The following is a 21,295-nucleotide window of genomic DNA, read 5'->3' on the forward strand; positions in this document are numbered from 1 at the left end:
GCCAGAACTATCTAAAGCACTGAAGGACCGGACCTTTGGTTCTAGAACAAAACCTGCTGATGTTCACAACAGGCTTTTAGATGCACACACTTTAACAACTGCTTGGGTTTGAAAGTGATAATTACTCACACTCTTTGCCCCTGGGGTTTTGCTCAATTAAGAAATAGACACAGGAGGCACCGTTAAGGATAAAAATATCAGCTTTATTGCTAATGAAGCTAGATTGGAGCACATGGCTTGGACTCCTGTGACCCAAATTTCCACCTTGAAATCCACAGGTGCAACCCATGTGGCCCTGCAGAAGGGGCTGTCACCCAGGAAGCTCAGGGAGGGTCAAGACCGGACTCACACCGAGTCACAGCATGAAGTTCTAGGCTGTTTGTCACTAACCCTGTCCGCAAGAAGAATTTGGCTATCAGACTCTGGACATCTTGCTGGGATGATCAAACTCCTAAGATCATGGGGAGGAGCCTGTGATGGATAAAGAAAAGGCCGGGCTGCAGGAGCCGTCCTCTCAATAGTTGCTGGAGAAATGAAAGTGCTGACAGAATTTCCTTTTTTATGAGTGGCTGCAACGTGGGTAGAGGAAGCCCAGAGTGCCTCCTACAACACAGCACAGAAACTGATACTCATAAAGATGACCCTGAGTTTAAAGAGAAAATAGTACGTTCAACCTACTCTGATCATGACGAATGGAGAAATATGTAATATGTTTCAGACCAGATAGATTTCTATCAGAAGTATTTTTTACAGTTTTGGCACTTAAATATAAGCTTGCACAAACATAGAGTGTTTTAGAACACTGACCAACGTGTGCAAATCTGTCTCCAACAATCCTGAATAGTGTGTACAGTACTCAAATGCCCCCCTTTTTAGTATTGCATCCCAAAAGAATGAACACAAAATTCACAAATACTGAGTTCACATTTTTAATGTTTAAAAACTATGTTAACAGAGCAGTTAGAGAACAGGACGTCTTACATTTCTTTATTTACATCACATCCTGAAAAAAAACCCATTTGATTAACTATGAATAGCAAAGTTTGGTGACTTGTGACTCAGTTAAATCACCCATCTGAAATTCATGTACAAGGTTTTTACATGAATAAAACAGTGGTATGCTATACATACTGGACTCAGATGAAATCTAAAATACACGGGACTCTAGAGGGTGGATTACGTACCAAGATTTTCAAGATTCAAGTGTTTGGGGAAAAAATTACTTAAGACAGTCCATGTTGGCGTCAACACTGAAAATAAAAGGCAGACATGCAAGATTTTCAAAATCTTAAAATAATAGTTCTTCTTTTTCCCCTCAAATATGTGCTCATAGTTAATGTTCAGGTTTTTTCCCCCTTTCAAAGATCCCAAAGTTTGGGAAATGCAGCAATTCAATTTTGAAAAAACAAAAAATTCTCCTCCCCAACTTCTGTTTTCATAAATACTGTGAGCGGTCTCAGTGTTAACAATGAAAGAGCATTCTGAAGAAACAATTCATCATTTTGGATATATCTATTTCTATATGACAATAATTTGGGTCTAAATATTCCTTATTTGTAGCTCAGAGAACTATCTTATAAATAATGGATCTTACTACCAGAATAAGAAATCAATGCAACTATATCTCAGACATTTCTCTTTCTAAACAATTAAGATTTTTAGGTTCCAAGTTTACATTGAGAACTATGTTACCTGGGAGAGAATGTAAATTTTTCAAATTCCCAAACAAAACCACTAATATCTATGAAAACATTTATTCTCGATATGCAGATACTAGAGATTTCTATTTCAGTGTGGATAAACAACTGCAAAAATATACAGCCTCCTATTTATTTACAATATATTTACATACAAATGAAGTATTTCCTACAATAAGCCTCAGGTGCATAGATTCTTCCTTTTAAAAACACAAATTCAAGCCTGTACAGATGGGCCCGGTTCCGCAGCCCTTCCTCCAAGAAAATCTTGAAGGAGAATGTCTGAGCTTTGTGAAATTTATGTTTTTCAGGAACTTTCTCTTTTAGATTTAGTGATATTTTTCCATTATTAGTCACCCCACCCCCAATTTGTACCTAAAAGCTTCATATCATTATGAATAATTCACTGTGTGTATTTTAGAGGAAGTATTTTCTGTTAAAGGACTCTCAGATTTGCCATTCCTCAGGAAAACCATTGATTAGCATTGCTAAATGATATAGTCTGTGTTTTGGAAGTGGCGAGAAGTTTCCTGTGGACTGGAATGGAGGAATTATGTTAATGTTTACACCCTTTCTAAGCCTCAAGCCATTTACACTGATAAACTAAGGGAAACTAATAGCTTTTACTCTAAGACATAAAATTAAATCTGATCATGCCACCGACCTCCTCCTCACCCCACCTAAAGAATGTGCTGCCCAGCACCGCATTCTTATCTACTGACATGGAACTGAGCGCGACATTCTTTTCAGAGCAGTTTGGAGCTCCTTAAGCGTGCAGACCTCTCAGTAGAGAATTCCCTTTAAAAGGAGAACAGGATTGATCACCAAACAATAACCACAAACATTCTGGAGAACTGACTCCTGACACGAATTCAGCATTTCCTGTAAGGTTGCATTTACAAAGGGTGTTTTCTTTTAATTCCCCTCAAAAAACAAACAAACAAAAAACCTCACTGTCATTTCTTCAGTTTAAAAAAAAAAGTAACCTCATTGTGCCTGAGCCCACAGTTCCGCCTGAGTGCAGGCAGCCTTCGCGTACAATTGTGCAGCTGCACCAGCATCTCCAGCAGAGGCGCTCCTGCTGGGAGACCCTTTCCTCCCCTGCCCCGTTCCTGGTTCCCATTTCCTGCCTCACGGGTCTTAGGAACCATCCTCTGAGGTAGGACTAGGGGGGAAAAGGAGAGACTAATTGGCTGAGAGTGGTTCTCAAACTTGATGTGCCATGATCAGCTGGAGGACTTGTTAAAACACAGTTGGCAGGGCCCCCACTCGAGACTTTCTGATTTTACTAGGTCTGGGGTGGGGTCTGAGAACTGGCCTTCCAACAAGTTCCCAAATGCTGCTGATCTGGGGACCACACTTTGAGAACCACTGGCTTACGGGCTTGAGACCAACACTAGAAAGAAGTCAGTGCTGGGGTAACTGAGGTGTCCTCTGAGATACTGAGGAATCTCACCGCAGTCCTTTGTCTACCCCAAGCCCCATGACCATCACCCATGTGCGCCTTTCTCAGCGGGGTCTGCAAATGTCAAAGAGGAAAGTGGGTAGAGAGCTTCGTTACCCCCATCTGATGACGGGGCAGGTAAACCAAGGTTTACTAGCACTAAACCCATTCAAAGTGCTGTGTGCTGGCTTCAAGGACTGGTATATGGGAGAAGCTGTGCAGCAACCTCCTCCTCTGTAGCAGACAGGGAAGGAGATAAACTTATAGGAGCAAAAGGTCCTGCAAATAGAAGCAGGCAGGCCAAGCCTGAGATTTCCAGAGATAAGAAAGGGTACCAGCTGAGGCATGTCCCTGGTGGTTTATAACCCACAAGAGGCCCCCTCATCTCCCCTCACCTCCTTCTACCACCAGGTTCTCTGCTGGTCCTCAACTATTTCCTCCCCTCCTTTACTGGAGACCCTGCATCAGGCTACTCTGGTCACCTTTAACTGGTGGCCGCCCTACCCCCACCATCCAGCAGGTGGTGTGTGGCTGGGTGGGCAGTCCAGATTCCACAACAGGAGTGACATATTCTTGGCAACTCTAAACAAATATCCCCCAGAAACAATGTTATATTTCATGGTTAGGTTCTTTGCCAATCTTGTTATATTATCCTATTTCAGATAAACTATACGTTTGATCATCTTTTCTAGCTGGTCTGGGGGCCTACCCACCATGTATAACCTGGTTTCTAAAGGAAAATACATTCCAGGTTGCCAACAACCAACTGACGGAATTTTGCAATACAACCTGCTTATAAATCTGGGACAGCCTGTGCTTCACAAGACAAGATTTCTTTCCTATACACACTTAACTGCCCCCATTTCCAAAAAGTAACACTGAAGAAATCAGGGATTTATGGTATTCTGTGTTATAGTAACTAGAGAACAGTTCTAAATCCCAAGTCTGAACCTGGCACCGTTCACTAGTGCCGAGATCCTATTTACCAAAGGAAAACATGCTGCTCCCAGTGACTAAGGTCGAATAGTCTTTAATCTACTAATTTAGCAGGAAAACTTCTCTAGCACTTGACTGTGGTTTCCCTAACATCTGTGATACATGTACTTTTGGCTACCAGTTCACTATTCTGAACAAGAATAAGAGCAGTACACTTGACAGCTAATCCCACACAGATGACGTCATTAATCAGTGATAACAAATTATGGTAGGGTCTGTTGTATTCAGTCAACAATAAACTTAGATAAACATACAAAGATCTTAAAAACCCGTGGTATCACAGACATCAACAACGATGTACCTCCTCCTCTAAGTATATCTCAAATAATAAAAATTCCTTGCACTGATGCATAAAATCTAGAGATCCAAAAATATCACTACACATCCCAAGAGTTAACGACAATTTTCTAAATTGACTTTGTGAGTGTAAAGTGGATTGTTATAAATTAATGAGGAAAATAGAAAGTAGCATAATATAGATTGCAAAATAAATTTTCACATTTTTTTTTAATGAACGGTCATCGCACCACCTGACTCTTGCATTACGTGGTGCTCTAGATAAGCCCCTAAGGGCCAACCAACTTGTTCTGCTCAGTTTCTCTCCCTGCTCATCTAATATAGAAGACGCTGCTGAGAAGGATGGAGATGGCAGTGGATTCTCCTAGGTTAGGTCCTCACATATAGGTAGGTATTTATCTTTAAATCCCTGAACTCCGACCTAACGTGGATGCAATTCTGGGGCATTACATTAAAAGCTATGATGATCCTACCAAGAAATGCAGGAAACAACCTTTCCTTCTCCCCCAAGAGGATCATGACAAGATGCTCCATTGCCTACCTTTTCTATGGGACATTAGTCTGTAAAGGGGAGGGGACAGTTCCGTGTGACTCCCAGTGAGTGTGGAGGTCTTTGGGGGATTTGAATGGAGGAGGAACAGAACCCAGAGCTAAGTGCCTGGAAACTCTGCCAAGAGTCTGCGGTTAGATTCTGCTTATCTCTGGATAAGAAAGCTGTGCTCGGTGAACTTACGTGTTTGAGAAATTCAACCAGGATGCAGATGAAACAGAAGGCCTGTTTCAAGAGACCAGCTCACGAAGCACACACATTTCCTACTGTGGGATACGGACAATCCAAACACAGGCGATGGCCCAGCTTAGGGGGGAGACGGTTCTGGGTTTCTTTACTGTCCCCCATTCTTTTCTAAGCTACCTGGTCCCAAACTCTCTTCTTTTTCGGTCTCTGTGTGGTTTCCTTCCACCCCCTTTAGGAGAGGGGCTGCAAGGCAGCTCTGTCCTCCCATGTGGGTCACATCAGGTGGGCAACAATGACCCATGCCTGCGTTAGGGACAAGAAGAGGAAACAGCACAGCCACCAAAGTCCCTATCTGGGGGAAGAAAGGTACACAGCGATTTCATCACAAATCCTTCTCAAAGACCATCTCTGAGGTTCCTTTTCTTTTTCTTTTTTTCCCAAGACTCTGGATGGATTTTTAATGGAGAAGAAATAGGAATGAGGCTTATTTAACGTACAAAAATCTCGTATTTGTAATAACCTAAATTTATAGATATAAAACAAGTCTTTTAAAGACTCCCTTATAGTACCCAATATAAAACAGGAATTACTTATCTTAGATCATCCTTGGTTAGATACACATTATTCTCCGTGCAAAAAGCTGGTGGACATGAGTAAAAGCTACTGAGTTCATAATTTGATAAAATGTTTTTCCCCCTTCAACAACACAGGTGTAGGCCTGAAGGCGCTCTGAATCAGAGGAACACTGTCTTAGGCATTCTTGATGACCTTTTTGCTGTACTCTTGCTTCTCCATTTATTACAAAGGTGTCATAGGTCTCCCCTGGTAGAAGTTGATTCAGATTAGAGTAACTTTGACACAAGTTGCCAAGAGGGACACAAAATTTCACTTGCTAGATTACCCAAATGTGTAGTTTAGTATATTTACCAAGGTAAGAATCATTCCACCCCTTTCTCAGCTGAGAGCACTCGCCAGAGAATGTCTCTGCGTGGAGCAGGATGTAGTATGAGCGAGGCCACTGGACGGCCGAAGCTCGGCTGCCAGGTGATGAGAGCTGCCTCAAATATTGGGCATACTCTGATCCAGCAATGACACACGCCCTGTGACTCTCATATGATTATCCCTGTGTGCTATGTTAACCAAAATAGGCAACTTATTTATGAAACCATTCTTTTTTCTATAAAGCAAAATAAATATATACAATTCAAGACTCTTTTCTCTTCTAAAAAGTACAGATAGTGTGAGCTGAACATCAGTAGGAAAATTATTTCCGAATCTGGATATATAATAAATAAACATGATTGACGACCATGTGTTCAAAGTTCTAAGAGACCATGAAGTCACGAAAAACAGAGTTAGGAGAGTGAAAAAGAACTGATTGTGAAAAACATTAGGAAATATGATTGTATGAAATTTGAAAAAAAAAATCCATAATCCTTAAATGGATCCCAAATCTGAAGGACATGAACGATTATAGAAACAGGTCTCTGTTTTCCTACCAAAGTGTTATTCCATTGTGTATCTTTTAAATTTCTGTTTGCTTCTGTAAACTTGCAAAAGAAGTGATGAGGGGTTGCTGACGTGTGGTGACTTGACTGAGCAGCAGACCGGAATCCTTCCTTTTCTCGGCTGGTCTCAGTGGCCTTCGTCACTATTCGATGAGCAGGCCCAGTCGTAGATGACCAAGGGAATGCTGACCAGGGAAAACAACACCCCCAGACCCAAGAACAGGGCAGCCTGGAGCAACAGAAAGCATGGGTTACTTCCCATCTGCACCTGGGAAAAATAGCAATGCTTTCCCCCTCCTTTTGTGTGCCCTTGTATTTGGCGTTTGTTACAACCATTGCTGAACTGTGAGAATCTTTCTAAAATGGTGTGAATTTGATTTTCCAAGGATGGGAAAATAAGCAAGCTAGACAGAACCGTCCTCCACATTCTGTTCTTTGACTCCATGGTCACCTCAGTGCGAATCTGTTCTACAGCTGACTGGGTCTCCTTACAGCTTCTTTTGAACTAAGATCACAACTGGAAAAAATAATGGGCTTCGAAAACACGGAGGTCATTTCGTTACTCTTTACCAACTAACCTAGGTTATCGCTGGCAGGCAAACGTCTGTTTGAATAAGTGGAAAAAAGATACAGAAAAGCAAAGCAGGTTTGATCACGTGAAATAGGAAATGAGTATCCAAAACTAAGTTACTTCAAGGATTGATGAAGGCCACAGGGGATAGGTTACTAAATCCAGAATCTGGAGAACACAAGATGATAAATTGCTTGGCCTGGAGAATATCCAGTGAGAGCTTTGCAGGGAGAAGGATGAAGCATCATGAGAGCCAAGGGGGCTGGGCTGGAATCTGGAGGGGGAGACAGAGCCAAGGGAAGGAGACGAGGCCAATGGTGGGGTTGAGAGGGTTGCACACGGGCTGACTCTCATGGGTCTGGTCTAACTCCCAGTGGGTTCCCACATGGACAGGAGCCCTTGTCTAATGTTCTTGGGTAGCTCTTACTACCAGCTTTATTACGGGAGCAGGGTTGGAGAGGCCCAGAGAATTCATGGGCAACAGGTCTCCACCACTTTCAGCTTTAATCTTAGTATACTTTACTGCTGTGCCAGAGTGACTGCTCTTTCCTCTCTGTCCTTATGAAATCCCCCTGCTGGTAAAAGAGAAGGATTTGAGATTTATGGCTTCAGGGATAATCCTGTTGGGGAAGTAGATGCTCTACCAGCATCAATGCAGCTGCTTCTAAAGGCACAGGGATGATCCCTCCTGCCTACATCTCTCATCCCGGTCTATTGACTCAGGTGATGTGTGCGACTGGGGTGCTTACACTATCTGGGAGGGCAGGTGAGAAGCCTTCTTTGAGGCCAAACATAATGGTGCTCCAGAAGGTACTCATGTAGCAGCCACTTCACCCCTGCTTCCCTCACTGTCTCCAAGTGCACCACCTTCAAGATGCCCTTGAACTTCACCAGACCTGGAAACAAGAATCCCAATATAGAAAGATTTCTGAATCCAGGTCTGTTGCTCCAAAGCATTTCTGTCAAATCCTAAAAAGACTCTTTAAACTAACCTGGCCATTTTTTTTGTATGTGTGAGGAAGATCGGCCCTTAGCTAACATCTGTTGCCAATTTTCCTCTGCTTTATATGTGGGACGCTACCACAGCATGGCTTGATAAGCGGCGTGTAGGTCCGTGCACAGGATCCAAACCTGGGCCACCAAAGTGAAGGATGTGAACTTAACCACTACACCACCAGGCTGGCCCTAACTCAGTCATTTTAATTAAGGCATCGCATGTTCCCTGGGCTGTAGGAAGGAGTTACATGACTAGGAATCATACACAAACAGTGGATTGCATAAAATCTTTCAGTCCTTCTCCATTTCATATTTTGCTAAAGACATGGCATCACCCTATAGAGACACAAGATGAGAAATGTCTAGTCTCCCAGCTGGCTCCCTAACTCGGAGCAAAGGCTAAGGCACGATAAGAGCAAAATCTGAAAAGATATTTTGAGGGAATGGAGAAGATGCTGGTATGATATTTTAAATCTCCCAAATGGGAAAACTACAGGACTGCTGCCTACCTTCGAGGCCACTGAAAGTAGTATTAGATGGTGGAGACAGACAACTTATCGGGTAAATTTAAATGAAAAACTAATCAGAAAAATTGGAGTGGCTGGCAGGAGACATACCCAAATTCTTTGAGTTCCTTTATCTCCATCCTGGCTTGTGATTTTTAAATAAAGAGATGAAGGAAGAATGAAAATAAGCATATTAGCAGACGTAACTCCTGCAAAACAAGAAAAAACAAAAGGTTGAGGTTGTTGTGAAATTTTAGCTTTCTAAACAGCTGTTGTAGAAGATAAGAGTTAGGTGAGAAAGCCATACCTACGACTCCAAATATATCCTTCATGGAGGGTATGAAGATCACCAACAAGTTGATAATAACCAAGAGTAGGCAGGTCACCAAGACGTGACGACATAAATTAAACTTTGTTTTCTTAGCCAGTTCAAATAAAGAGGAACGAACCTGCAAGAAAAGAAAACAAAGATTTGGTAAGGGCCGACAGCATGCCAACATTCACATTTCCCAGCAGTGTGACGGATATATTGGTGCACAGAAATTTGTGAAATGTTTTGTAAAACCTACTGGATTTATAGATAGCTTAACAGTTTGGGAGGCCGGGGGCTTAAGAGGGAAAGTATTTTTATTTATGGCTGGTAGTTTTCTTTTGTGGGAGGGATAATTTCTGTTTTTGTTTTATCTATGATTGAGTGTTCTCTTCTGGTCCTTCCACATTCTCCTGTCATGTATGATGGAGATTCAAACATTCTATTTACATTTCTCTGTAAAGAAGAGGAACCGGTAAATTAGCATTAAGACGCATTCCATCAGGAGGCTACCCTAACTCAGTGATCCCACTTTCTTCCTGAAGAGCCTTAACCGAGTCGTGGGCTCCTTCCCCGGTGCTGTTTCAATGATGCAGGAACGTTACCCGCAGTAGGCTTTCTCTGCAACGAGCTCCTGAGGCAGAAGGAAAGGGGAGCCCTCCGCTTTTCTCAGATTGCACTGAGGCCTTTTACTCACCGTGAAAAATAACACCGGCACGGTGAGGATGACAGCAACAATGACAGCCAGCCGCACTGTCAGGATGAGAATGTCATCTTTGCTCTGGTACTTGTGAAGGAGGTCTGACTGCACATTTTCTAAAATGAGGGAAAAGTAAGAGGGTGTTAAAAAGAGACAAAAGCACATCAGTGAACGACAGTTTTTCTGAACAACAGAGAATTTGTAAACGAAGGGGCAAGGAGAGCAATGTTTTGGGTGTTGAGTGTCTGTTAAAACAATTTGTAAAGCTGAAAAGAAAAATCTCCTGTGTGAGACATGCTCCACCTGTCCATATGTAACTTTAGCTAACAGGAATTTATAGCAATCAGTCCAAGAAGCTACACACAGTGCGGATGCTTAATTTATACTAAATTAAACCTAGGAGTAAGTTGGAATTAAAAGTAACATACAGCTGAAGCACAAAGCCCTTCTTACTCTAGATTTTTCCCTACTTGGTGCCACTCATCAACACCACCAAACAGCCACAGCCTTGCTGGGTGGACTGCAGGCCACTCGGAGCCTCTTTCAAACTCTTCTAACTCAACTTCCAGTGGCTGAGCAGCAGAGGCACTAACGGAAGCTTGTCACCATCAGGAAATAATTCTTCTCTTCTAGGTATGTTTCTTACCATAAAAACATTTAGCTTATGTGCGACTTTGAACTTCTTCTCAACTCCGAACTTCAGAAAGTGTTATTTCCAGAGATAACCAAAGCTAGCATGGCAGCCACGGAGCATGAAAATGCTCAGTCCTTTGACAAGAGACCACTCTCTCCCTCCCCCGTTGTCTCTCCTTTCATGGGCTTCTCATGGTGCCAGTCTCAGGTGTCTAGGTGGGAATTCCAGCTCTAGTCTATGCCATAGATTGGTCTCAGTTTTGGAAGAAGGACCTTAGGTTATAATAAAATCTCATTCATTCTAATTTCCTTGATTCAAAATTCATAACCACTTAAAAATAGCTGAGCCTTTTTCTTTAACTTAAGAGTATAAAAGGGTTTGGTATTCTCTACGAACAAAAATGGATTTGCAAAGAAAAATCAGAGCTTGACAACATAACAGTGAGACTGTCCAACTAACATTAAGCTTTCTCTCTTCTCTCCCTCCCCTCACCCATTCCCAGCCCTGCAACTCTGCAGAAACTTAGAAACACCACTTTTATGCAAAAATTAAATGTGGTATTTATGGATTCATTAGACAACGCTATCCTCCATTGCTTGTGAAATGGTAATAAAACAATTGTATAATCATGGGTAGCCTTTCTTTCCAGGCTGAATTAATAATCTAGAAATGTATTTAAATTTTGAGACATTTGTGTTTATGAAAAGAAATGCCCCAAAGAAATATTATTTAATGGAGAAGAATGTGAAATATATGTATTTAAATTTAAATTAGGTCCCCTATTATAATGATAATAAAGGATGCTAACTAAAGCTGCAGGATAATTTGAACAGGATAGGATGAAGAAGTAGTAAAAGAAAGTTAAGCATTCATACAGGGTCAATAAAAGTTACAAATGAGCCCTTGTTCTCTTTTTCAGATTTCATTTCTTTTAACTTTCTATGTCATTCCTTCAAATCTTTGCAAGGCTCCAAGTTCCGGTGAACAATTAAGGGTTTTATTTTTAATTAACACGGAGTGTCATGAGGGTGGCACTCTGGTTTTTCTCACTTTCAACATCTGTCTCTGTCTCTCTTCTATTAATGGAATCTGACCCAATTCACAACAGCAATTAGGAAAGCCTTCTCTGATATAGTTTGAAACTTTCCTCAGTAAAGGTGGCATGCTTATAAAACGCAATTTCTTTTAAGGACAGTGTTAGGAGAAAAAGCACAGTACATCGTTTCAGTAATTATTCCATTGTGCAGTCTGCATGAATACGTAAAGGGAACCCTCACCATTTGCTTTAAGTAAAAGAGACCAGCAAAAAACAATAGATTTGTTGCTTTTTTTGGCTATCATGTTAAAAGTTATTTTGACATTGAGTTTTACTAATTTATTTACAAATACCTCTATTTATGTACTGACAGAAATGACTTACCATAGAATGTCAAGTAGCCAAAAATGGCTGTCAAGAAGTACATAACGAACATGGCGAAAAAGGAGATATTTGAAACCATCTGCATCTTTTTCTGTGATCGACTAAAAACAAAGATAAAGGAATTTGAAAAGTTAAAAACCACATGACTGAACTTAAGCATCAGTGTTAATGCTGCAGAATACTAACCACTTTCTATCAGGCTAGGGCAGCTCTGACCAGCTGAAATTACCCCTGCAGTTAGGCCAGTTTAGATAACTTCTTTTGTACCGATTGGTATTGTGAGAGAGAGGTCCGCGAACTAACAATTCTTTGAGTGTTCTTCCCCATTCTTTTGAAAGAATATGGAGTTCTCATCTGAAGGGCAGAGAGTATTTCTTAATATTTGTGTTTGATATTATCTCCACACTGAGCCTTCAAATTCTGTTCTCCCAGCCCCAGAGATCAAGGGGAGAGCTGGAACGTGACCTCAGATGTTCTGTTGCTAAAGCTGCTATTGAGGTGCCAGCTTTCCCGTTGCGGAGCCCCAGGGATGCACCCACAACTCTATACGTCTGCAGAGCAATAAGCACCCAAGAGATCATGGCTGCGATGGTGAGGGGCTCTATGTCTTAGGTCAGGTGTACTCTGGGAGTTTGGATGAACATTTAAGTTTCTTAAACTTACCCAAATAACTAATCTACCAGACTTGTACCCAATAACAGACCACAAATAGTCATAACATCTGGTTGTGTCGTAACAGTGAGTATAGAAAACAAGAAAAATGAGAAGTACACACGTGAGGAAATTACAGACTAACGACTGGACTATTAAATTTAAAAGATGTCAAAGATATTTAAATACCCTAAGTATAGGATCATAAAGTAGGACTGATGTACACATAGGTAGATGTAGATATTTCAAAATTTACCCAGATATCAATTATACATGAAAGAGAAAGAATCATGAATTCAATAGTAAATGACATCAATTTTATTTGTGTTTCAAAATAGAAATATGTAGCTTTACTGTGTATCTTTTTGGAGCTTAAGACTATGCCATAATGACTATTTTTATATAGGAAGTCTGATAACAGGAGGCTAAAAAGAGAACCCATGAGGAAATTTATAAGCAGGCCTATAGCTTTCTCCAGAACAGCAATCAAAAACAAATCCTTAGGGGGCCAGCCTGTGGCCGAGTGGTTACGTTTGCGCACTTTGCTTCGGCGGCCCAGGGTTTCGCCAGTTCAAATCCCTGGCATGGACACGGCACCGCTCATCAGGCCATGCTGAGGTGGTGTCCCACATGCCACAGCTAGAAGGACCCACAACTAGAAATACACAACTATGTACCCGGGGTCTTTGGGGAGAAAAAGGAAAAATAAAATCTTTAAGAAAAAAAAAACCACAACAAAACAAATCCTTAAAATCATCTTAATAGTTTAGAATGAACAACAATATTCTTCTGTCTAGCTTGTGGTTTTAAAATTGATTTCTTTCTGCCTGATTTACCAGCCTTTTCCACCTAAACCAATAGACACATCAGACACAATGTATTTAGCAGTTTATAGATGAATCTGAAGATGATTATTATCTATTTGCAAAATAAGAATAAGCAACATAAAGCAGCACAAATACTTGAACTCTCTTAAGTAATATAGTATTTGAAAAACCAAATTAACCAAAGAAGCCCCTATAGTTGGCCACTTTATATCTTTATGGCCAAAATATACTGCAGGTTTCTGATTTTCCTTGCTCCGTTTTTTTCTTAAAATACAGTCCTTTCTAAAGAATGGCAGAAAGTAAATCTTGAAGCTGGGTGATGAGTCTGCAAGGGCTCATTATACTCGTCCGTTTATTTTAATACAGTACTTGCCTGTTAATGAGGGGACGTGAAATGTTAAGGTAAAGAAATTAAACAAATCGCTTACTCTTTAAGCTCACTGTAAATTGGCAGGATTGACGGGTGGCAGACAAATGCAAATGCAATAGTTGGTAAAGCATACACGGTCTATTTGAAAGAAAAAAAAGAAACATTAAGAAAAGGCATTTTTCCCATAAAAATAAAACAGCTTCAGTATTTCTGAGCTCTCTTTTTGTCTGACAGCTCTTCAGATCCCCTGGATTATTTGCTTGTTAGGAGGGCTTTGATACCTAAAAGAGGAGAAGCTTTGCTAAGAGAGCTTATCTAGCTAGAGACATGAGGCACATGGCACAGAGAGGTTTTAGATCCGGCTCATCTGCAGCGTAGTTTACATACTTCAAGCACAGCGTCACCCCATATTTTTATGGTGCTAGCCGGTTACACAGCACTTTTCCTACATTATCTCACTGAGTCCACAGCAACCCTGAGCAGTAGACAGACCATTGCTCTTCTCCAGACTCCCTCCAACAGGTTAGGTGACATGCCCAGAATTTCCACCTCTATTTTACTGCTCTTTGCTCTATATAGAGTGCATTAAATCAGGCCTAAAAGATGGCATCTAAAAAGAAAATTACTTCCACATTCACTACTTTGGCTGTATCCTTAGAGCTTAGAGAGAGAGAGATGGAGCGATCTATTTAGTTTTCTTAGATAAGACTTTTTAAAACCCTCAAACTCAATATAACTTCTTACACAAAAAGAAGCTGGCAGAGAAGGAAGGAAAAGTAACATTTCTCATGCTTTAATTCTGCTGCAATACTGTACCAGGCACATTCTAAAAAACCCTGTAAGGACACAGGGATGGTTCAACATCCACAAATCAATCAATGTGATATACCACATTAACAAAATGAGGAACAAAAACCACATGATCATCTCCATGGACACAGAGAAAGCATTTGACAAGATCCAACATTCATTTATGATAAAAACTCTCAATAAAATGGGTATAGAAGGAAAGTACCTCAACATAATAAAGGCCATACATGACAAACCCACAGCCAACATCATCCTCAGAGGGGAGAAACTGAAAGCCACCCCTCTGAGAACAGGAACAAGACACGGTGCGCACTCTCACCACTCTTATTCAACGTAGCACTGAAGGTTTTGGTCAGAGCAATTAGGCAAGAAAAGGAAATAAAAGGAATCCAAATAGGTAATGAAGAAGTGAAACTCTTGCTGTTTGCAGATGACATGATTTTGTATATAGAAAACCCTAAAAAAGTCCATCGGAAAACTATTAGAAATAATCAACAATTACAGCAAAGTTGCAGGGTACAAAATCAACTTACAAAAATCAGTTGCATTTCTATACTCTAATAATGAACTAACAGAAAGAGAATTCAAGAACACAATCCCATTCACAATCACAGCAAAAAAAATAAAATATATTGGAACAAATTTAACCAATGAAGTGAAAGACCTATACAATGAAAACTATAAGACATTATTGAAAGAAATCAATGATGACATAAAGAAATGGAAAGATATTCCATGCACATGGATTAGAAGAAGAAACACAGTTAAAATATTCATACTTTCCAAAGCAATCTACAGATTCAACACAATCCCAATCAAAATCCCAATGACATTCTTCATGGAAATAGAACAAAGTATCCTAAAATTCATATGGGGCACAAAAGACTCCGAATAGCTACAGCAATCCTGAGAAAAAAGAACAAAGCTGGAGGCATCACAATCCCTGACTTCAAAATATGCTACAAAGCTATAGTAATCAAAACAGCATGGTACTGACACAAAAACAGGCACACAGATCAATGGAACAAAATGAAAGCCCAGAAATAAAACCACACATCTACGGACAGCTAATCTTCAACAAAGGAGCTAAGAACATATAATGGAGAAAGGAAAGTGTCTTCAACAAATGGTGTTGGGAAAACTGGACAGACACATGTAAAAGAATGAAAGTAGACTGTTATCTTATGCCATACACAAAAATAAACTCAAAATGGATCAAAGACTTGAAGGTAAGACCTGAAACCATAAAACTTCTAGAAGAAAATATAGGCAGTACACTCTTTGACATCAGTCCTAAAAGGATCTTTTTGAATACCACGTCTATGCGGACAAGGGAAACAAAAGAAAAAATAAACAAGTGGGACTTCATCAGACTAAAGAGCTTCTACAAGGTAAGGGAAACCAGGATCAAAATGAAACAACAACCCACCAACTGGGAGAAAATATTTGCAAATCATATATCCGACAAGGAGTTATAATCTCCATAATATATAATGAACTCACACAACTCAAGAACAAAAAAATAAACCCAGTCAAAAAATGGGCAGAAGATATGAACAGACGTTTCTCCAAAGATATACAGATGGCCAAAAGGCACATGAAAAGATGTTCAACATAACTAATCAATAGGGAAATGCAAATCAAAACTACACTAAGATATCACCTTACATCTGTTAAAATGGCTATAATCACTAAGACAAAAAATAACAAATGTTGGAGAGGATGTGGAGGATTCCCACTGCTGGTAGGAATGCAAACTGGTGCAGACACTATGGAAAACAGTATGTATTTAGTTTCTCAAAAAACTAAAAATAGAAATACCATATGACCCACCTATCTAACTCCTGGGTATCTATCCAAAGAACTTGAAATCAATAATTCAACCTGACTTATGCACTCTATGTTCACTGCAGCATTATTCACAATAGTGAAGACATGGAAGCAACCCAAGTGCCCATCGACTGATGATTGAATAAACAAGATGTGGTATATATACACAATGGAATACTACTCAGCCATAAAAAGGGAAAAAATCGTCCCATTTGCAACACCATGGATGGACTTTGAGGGTACTATGTTAAGCAAAATAAGCCAGACAGAGAAAAACAAACACCATATGATTTCACTTATATGTGGGAGATAAACAAAACATGGACAAAGAGAACAGTTTAGTGGTTACCATGGGGAAGAGGGGTAGGGAGTGGGCACAGAGGGTGCACTGATGCATCTATATGGTGACTGACAAATAATAATGTACAACTGAAATTTCACAATGTGCAAACTATCATTACCTCAATAAAAAAACAAAACAAAAAACCCTGTAAGATACAGAAGAGAATCCTCATTTTTATACATAGGGTTGGGTAACTTGCCTGAGGATTCAAATCGAAGCCTGACCAGTTCCATAGGCCACTCTGCCCCATACTATTAAAAACATCTCAATAGTAGGAAAATTCCTTGAGTGACAATTTGTGGTGGAATCTATAATTCAACTGTGCAAGCTGGGAAAGTCTGTCTATTCTTGTCTGTCACCACGAGGGGAGAAGCAGTGGGCTACGGACGGTATTAATCTGTTTTTAAAGATCTATAAGGAAGAGAAAAGCTGAGACAATTACCCAGAAAGAGATTTTCAAAGAGAATGCTTAAGGTTGTCCTCCATGTAAACTGGGTGAGAAGGAGCAGGAACTATAATATTTGTATATTTCTCAAAGGTCTCTAAATGGACCGTGGAATTTGGAAACTATGGTACTATGTTCTTTTGAGAACAAATACATTCAAAACAATTTAATTATACCAAGTATGAAAAATATAATGCCCTTACTAAAAATGCTTTTTTATATTTAAAGAATAAGGACACGGACCTTTGAATTGAAGGTAACATATTTTGGAGTACACATGTCAGCATTTGTTGAATTAGCGCTTGTTGAATTTAGCTCTGGAACAACGCAGGGCATTTGAAATTTCTTGTAGATAACCTGGTATTAAAAAATATAGGAGAAACAATATCGACTTTATCAAATAAAGCCACATAATGAATAATTATTACAAGGCATTGTACTATGGCAAAACCAAACCAGCCACTTCAATCAGCACTTACCACTATTAGGAAAAAAACCATACAGCTCAGGGAAAATCCACTAGTATAGCCAAGATACCCTAAAAAAAAAGGTAAAAAAATTATTTCATCCATCCATCGCCTTGTTTCTTTTAATGCAGTGTTTCAAGCATAGTTTGGGGTTCCAGTAATATCCAACATCCATGCCAATGTGAAGATTTATTATTTCATAGTGTTACTTGATTCGGCAAAAATGGTGACTTTAAATAAAACATTATATTATATTTTGATTCCAGTTCTCTCTGATACACTAGAGAATGCAGATTCCCAGAATCCAGGGAAAAAGAGCCTCTTAAATTTGGCCATAGCTCTCTGTTGCTGCGCTCTGATGGATTCCTAAAGTAAAATCCATTTACCCTTGATCCGCTCGATGGTTCTCTATCATGCACTTGTGTGCATACTGAATATCAGCTACGATACTTCTCTTCCCAGATGAGGGGCATGCACAGAGGAGATGAAGGGACTTCTGGGGATAAACTGAGCATCTGGGGATCTTTACCTCGCTCCCCTCAGAATGCCTGGCAGACATCCAACTACCGTAAACTCCAGCAAGGCAGAGTTAAGTGGCCTCTGGGGGGCTGCCCCATTCTCAGCCCTGGGGGAGATGAGCCCTTCTCTACTTCAGCTGAAAAGAGCTCCGTGTAATACAGAGAGAAGCCGAAACACAATCCAGAAAATTAAGTAGTTAAAAACAAATCTACTTATAGACCTTACAGAACAGCTACAGAGGCTTGATATTTTTTTGTACAAAACAGAACAAAAAACTATGGTTAGCAACCATTTCGGGAAGAACCTTAATCTAAATGTCTGCCTTGAATTAGCCCAGAATTAAAGGAAATGCATCTCAGGGGCTTTGGACTGGACAGCAATTAGTCAGTGTGTGAAATTCCCACAACATCAGGCACACTTGTCTCTGGATAGAAGCACACACACTAACATCTCAAAACCAAATGGATATGACTTAGTGATTATCCACCACTTCTGAACTCTCACTTCTCTGTCCCCCTTCAATGAGGCCAATAATTGAGATTGGTTAGACTTGTAATTTAAGAGTGATTCATAATACTTTTAGGTATGAATACAAGGCAACTTTCTGTCTTGATAGTAGATTTGAAAATTCTACTTGTTTAAATACTCAGGGTATTTAAGACCTTGTATGAGGAGAATTTTATTTTCTGGGCTTTTCTGAGAATAGTCTGTAAGTTGTTCTATTGGAAATAGCACTGTCTGTTACTGCCCCAGAACCTTCCTTGTCTCCTCCACAGCTCAGCAGAGGGACTGCTTAGGAAGTTACACACTGACCAGTGTTTTTATCCCATATTAAAGTCAAGCTTGATTAATACTTGTAATTTATCATTCACTTATCTTTATCTTACAAGTAGAAGCACAAGGCAAAATTGTTCCTTTTTATTAGGTTTCTGATTCATCTGGGCCCTGTGATAAAAGCAAGATCTCGCCTTACCTAAGTTCTTCAAGAGACACAGAGGGAGAATTATGCCAAAGGTAACTACCACCACCAGGACACGGCCATCCACATACCAGGCTCTGAAAGGCATTTGAACGGTTAGGTAGTATTTTCTTAGAAAGTGACTTTTTTTCTCAAATGTAAAATTTCACAATATATTTTAATTAATTTTTTCCTATTATTCATTTTTACCATTAGTTTTTACCATTATTCAGGTTTTATCCCAACACTTCAACCCAAGCACGACTCCTTTTACTATTGTCTCTCTCCCATGGGAGGGAAGAAGGGCTAGTTAGGGTTTTTTCCTCCCACACTGGCTAAATGTGGCATTCCTTTGAATTATTTACGTGGTCTCAAAGCTAAATGCACACATTGCATTCTGTCAGATTACAACTTGTCTTATCAATTATTTAAAGAGAGAGTTCCTTTTTGTTTTGCTTGGCTAAAATCATTGGGAAACAAGTCACCACAGGTAGGCATGGCTTTCTCCCTGATCTCTTGTATTTGACCTTGAATCCTGAGGCTAGAACACTAGGAATTCTGGCTGCTACGATTCTCCGTTGAAAGAAAACAGAGAAACTAAGACTGACAAAAATTGTTAAACAAGAGGGAGGGAAAACACAATGAGTGTGCTGAATGTAGCTGCAGCATTTTCCAGGGTTCCCTACATCTTCGGTGAGGTTGGCTCATGTAAATTTTGCCCCCAAAATGCTATGTCCTTTCTTTAAGAAAGAAGATGGGGTCTTAACTTTTTTGCATGTTCCACTTCTGTGTTAAAAATATCCCATATCTCGGGGCTGGCCCCGTGGCCGAGTGGCTAACTTTGTGCGCTCCGCTGCAGGCGGCCCAGTGTTTCGTTGGTTCGAATCCTGGGCGCAGACATGGCACTGCTCATCAAGCCGCGCTGAGGCAGCATCCCACATGCCACAACTAGAAGGACCCACATCGAAGAATATACAACTATGTGCCGGGGGGCTTTGGGGAGAAAAAGGAAAAAATAAAATCTAAAAAAAAAAATCCCATATCTATCTGTCTATTCCACAGACACTAGATATAGATTTCAGGCTCCTGGGAAAATGCAGTATCTACTGTTTGCAGCATGACAGATGAATCTACCTTTTAAATGCTCATACTCAAATGGTTCTCCTTGCTTCTTTCATTTATACAACAGCCCCAAAGAAATCTATTGTTGAAACAACAAAGAACAAAACAGCCTAGGGAAAAGTTTGTTTCTGTGATTTTCGTAAAACCAAAACTTTGGCTAGCCCACATTTAAATGAAAAATATTTTAGTTATTGTACCAAAAAATAGTCTATAACTTACGAAAATGTCTCTTCCTTTCCCATTAGAAACTTTATGGCGGAGGGTAGTTCATTTTTGACTATGAAGAGGTAACTGAGCATTGCTGGAGGAAAATGAGAGCATTTTTAGAAAGAGGATACCAAGGCTCGTGTTGCAAGCTATATAAAAGGTTACCAGTCTGTTCTTAGACTAACCTTCAAAAAGACACACAGACAGCGTTAGGTACTCTCGCAGTGTACTTTATTTTCAATAAATGACTGCTGTCTCTGTTTTACTTTCCGTGTGCCATTTTAGCAGTGAGAATGATAACTGCTTGAATGATGCTAAAACCTCCCAACACCAGAATTATGGTGGCCTCCCAAACACCAGAATTAGAAAAGCAACGATGTTCGCCCACTTTAAAATCACATGGGGAAAAGCGCGTTCTTTTTACCTCCAGTGTTCTGTAGAGAGGTCGCTCCAAAGATGACAAGCTTCCCTGTGGTGCCAAAGACCTGTTCTCCCAGCTTTTCATAAACCATGCAGCCTATTTACAAGTCATATTTGAGAACACAAGAAAGAAAGGGTTCTAAAAGTTAAAAAGAGCCAAGATTTCATCATTGTATTGACTATTTCCCAAGTTATTTTGTGTCTTTCTCAAAAATCACACAAATAGCCTTCTTTGCTTTGCAAGTGTTAAGGTATTTTCATTATAAAACAACCTCTTGACATTTTAAAATGTCAGACAGGACCACCATTTCTCCTTTTTTCAGGTTGACTGCAGAAGCATTACAATGAAACTGTTAGGTCATAGGCTTATTTCTCACTACCTCAAAGAGTCTTGCTGCTGTCCTGGGGGGAAATTCCCATTCTGATCTCATTCTCAGGCCTGGTGCATACCATTAAAATAAAGACTTAATTTAAAAACCAAAATTCTCATGGTTGGGATGAGAAGCTAACA

General features: G+C 40.0%; 1 protein-coding gene across 6 annotated transcripts in view; it reads right to left on the reverse strand.

Moving 5' to 3' along the window:
• Nucleotides 1-916: 916 nt before the first annotated feature.
• The window catches only part of SLC38A1 (solute carrier family 38 member 1), a 68,875-nt gene continuing 48,496 nt past the window's right edge, over nucleotides 917-21,295 (reverse strand). For all 6 annotated transcript variants that reach the window (XM_014860471.3, XM_070495036.1, XM_014860472.3 and 3 more), the window contains exons 7-17: nucleotides 20,789-20,881; nucleotides 20,377-20,458; nucleotides 19,051-19,133; nucleotides 17,571-17,629; nucleotides 17,335-17,448; nucleotides 13,722-13,801; nucleotides 11,816-11,916; nucleotides 9,759-9,877; nucleotides 9,059-9,200; nucleotides 8,863-8,960; nucleotides 917-6,907 (exon numbers count right to left, since the gene is read on the reverse strand). In XM_014860471.3, coding sequence (XP_014715957.1) covers nucleotides 6,806-6,907; nucleotides 8,863-8,960; nucleotides 9,059-9,200; nucleotides 9,759-9,877; nucleotides 11,816-11,916; nucleotides 13,722-13,801; nucleotides 17,335-17,448; nucleotides 17,571-17,629; nucleotides 19,051-19,133; nucleotides 20,377-20,458; nucleotides 20,789-20,881 — 1,073 coding nt within the window. In that variant the 3' untranslated portion in view covers nucleotides 917-6,805. The remainder of the gene's footprint in view (nucleotides 6,908-8,862; nucleotides 8,961-9,058; nucleotides 9,201-9,758; nucleotides 9,878-11,815; nucleotides 11,917-13,721; nucleotides 13,802-17,334; nucleotides 17,449-17,570; nucleotides 17,630-19,050; nucleotides 19,134-20,376; nucleotides 20,459-20,788; nucleotides 20,882-21,295) is intronic.

The sequence above is a fragment of the Equus asinus genome, chromosome 22 (assembly GCF_041296235.1).
Source record: "Equus asinus isolate D_3611 breed Donkey chromosome 22, EquAss-T2T_v2, whole genome shotgun sequence".
Lineage (NCBI taxonomy): Eukaryota > Metazoa > Chordata > Mammalia > Perissodactyla > Equidae > Equus > Equus asinus.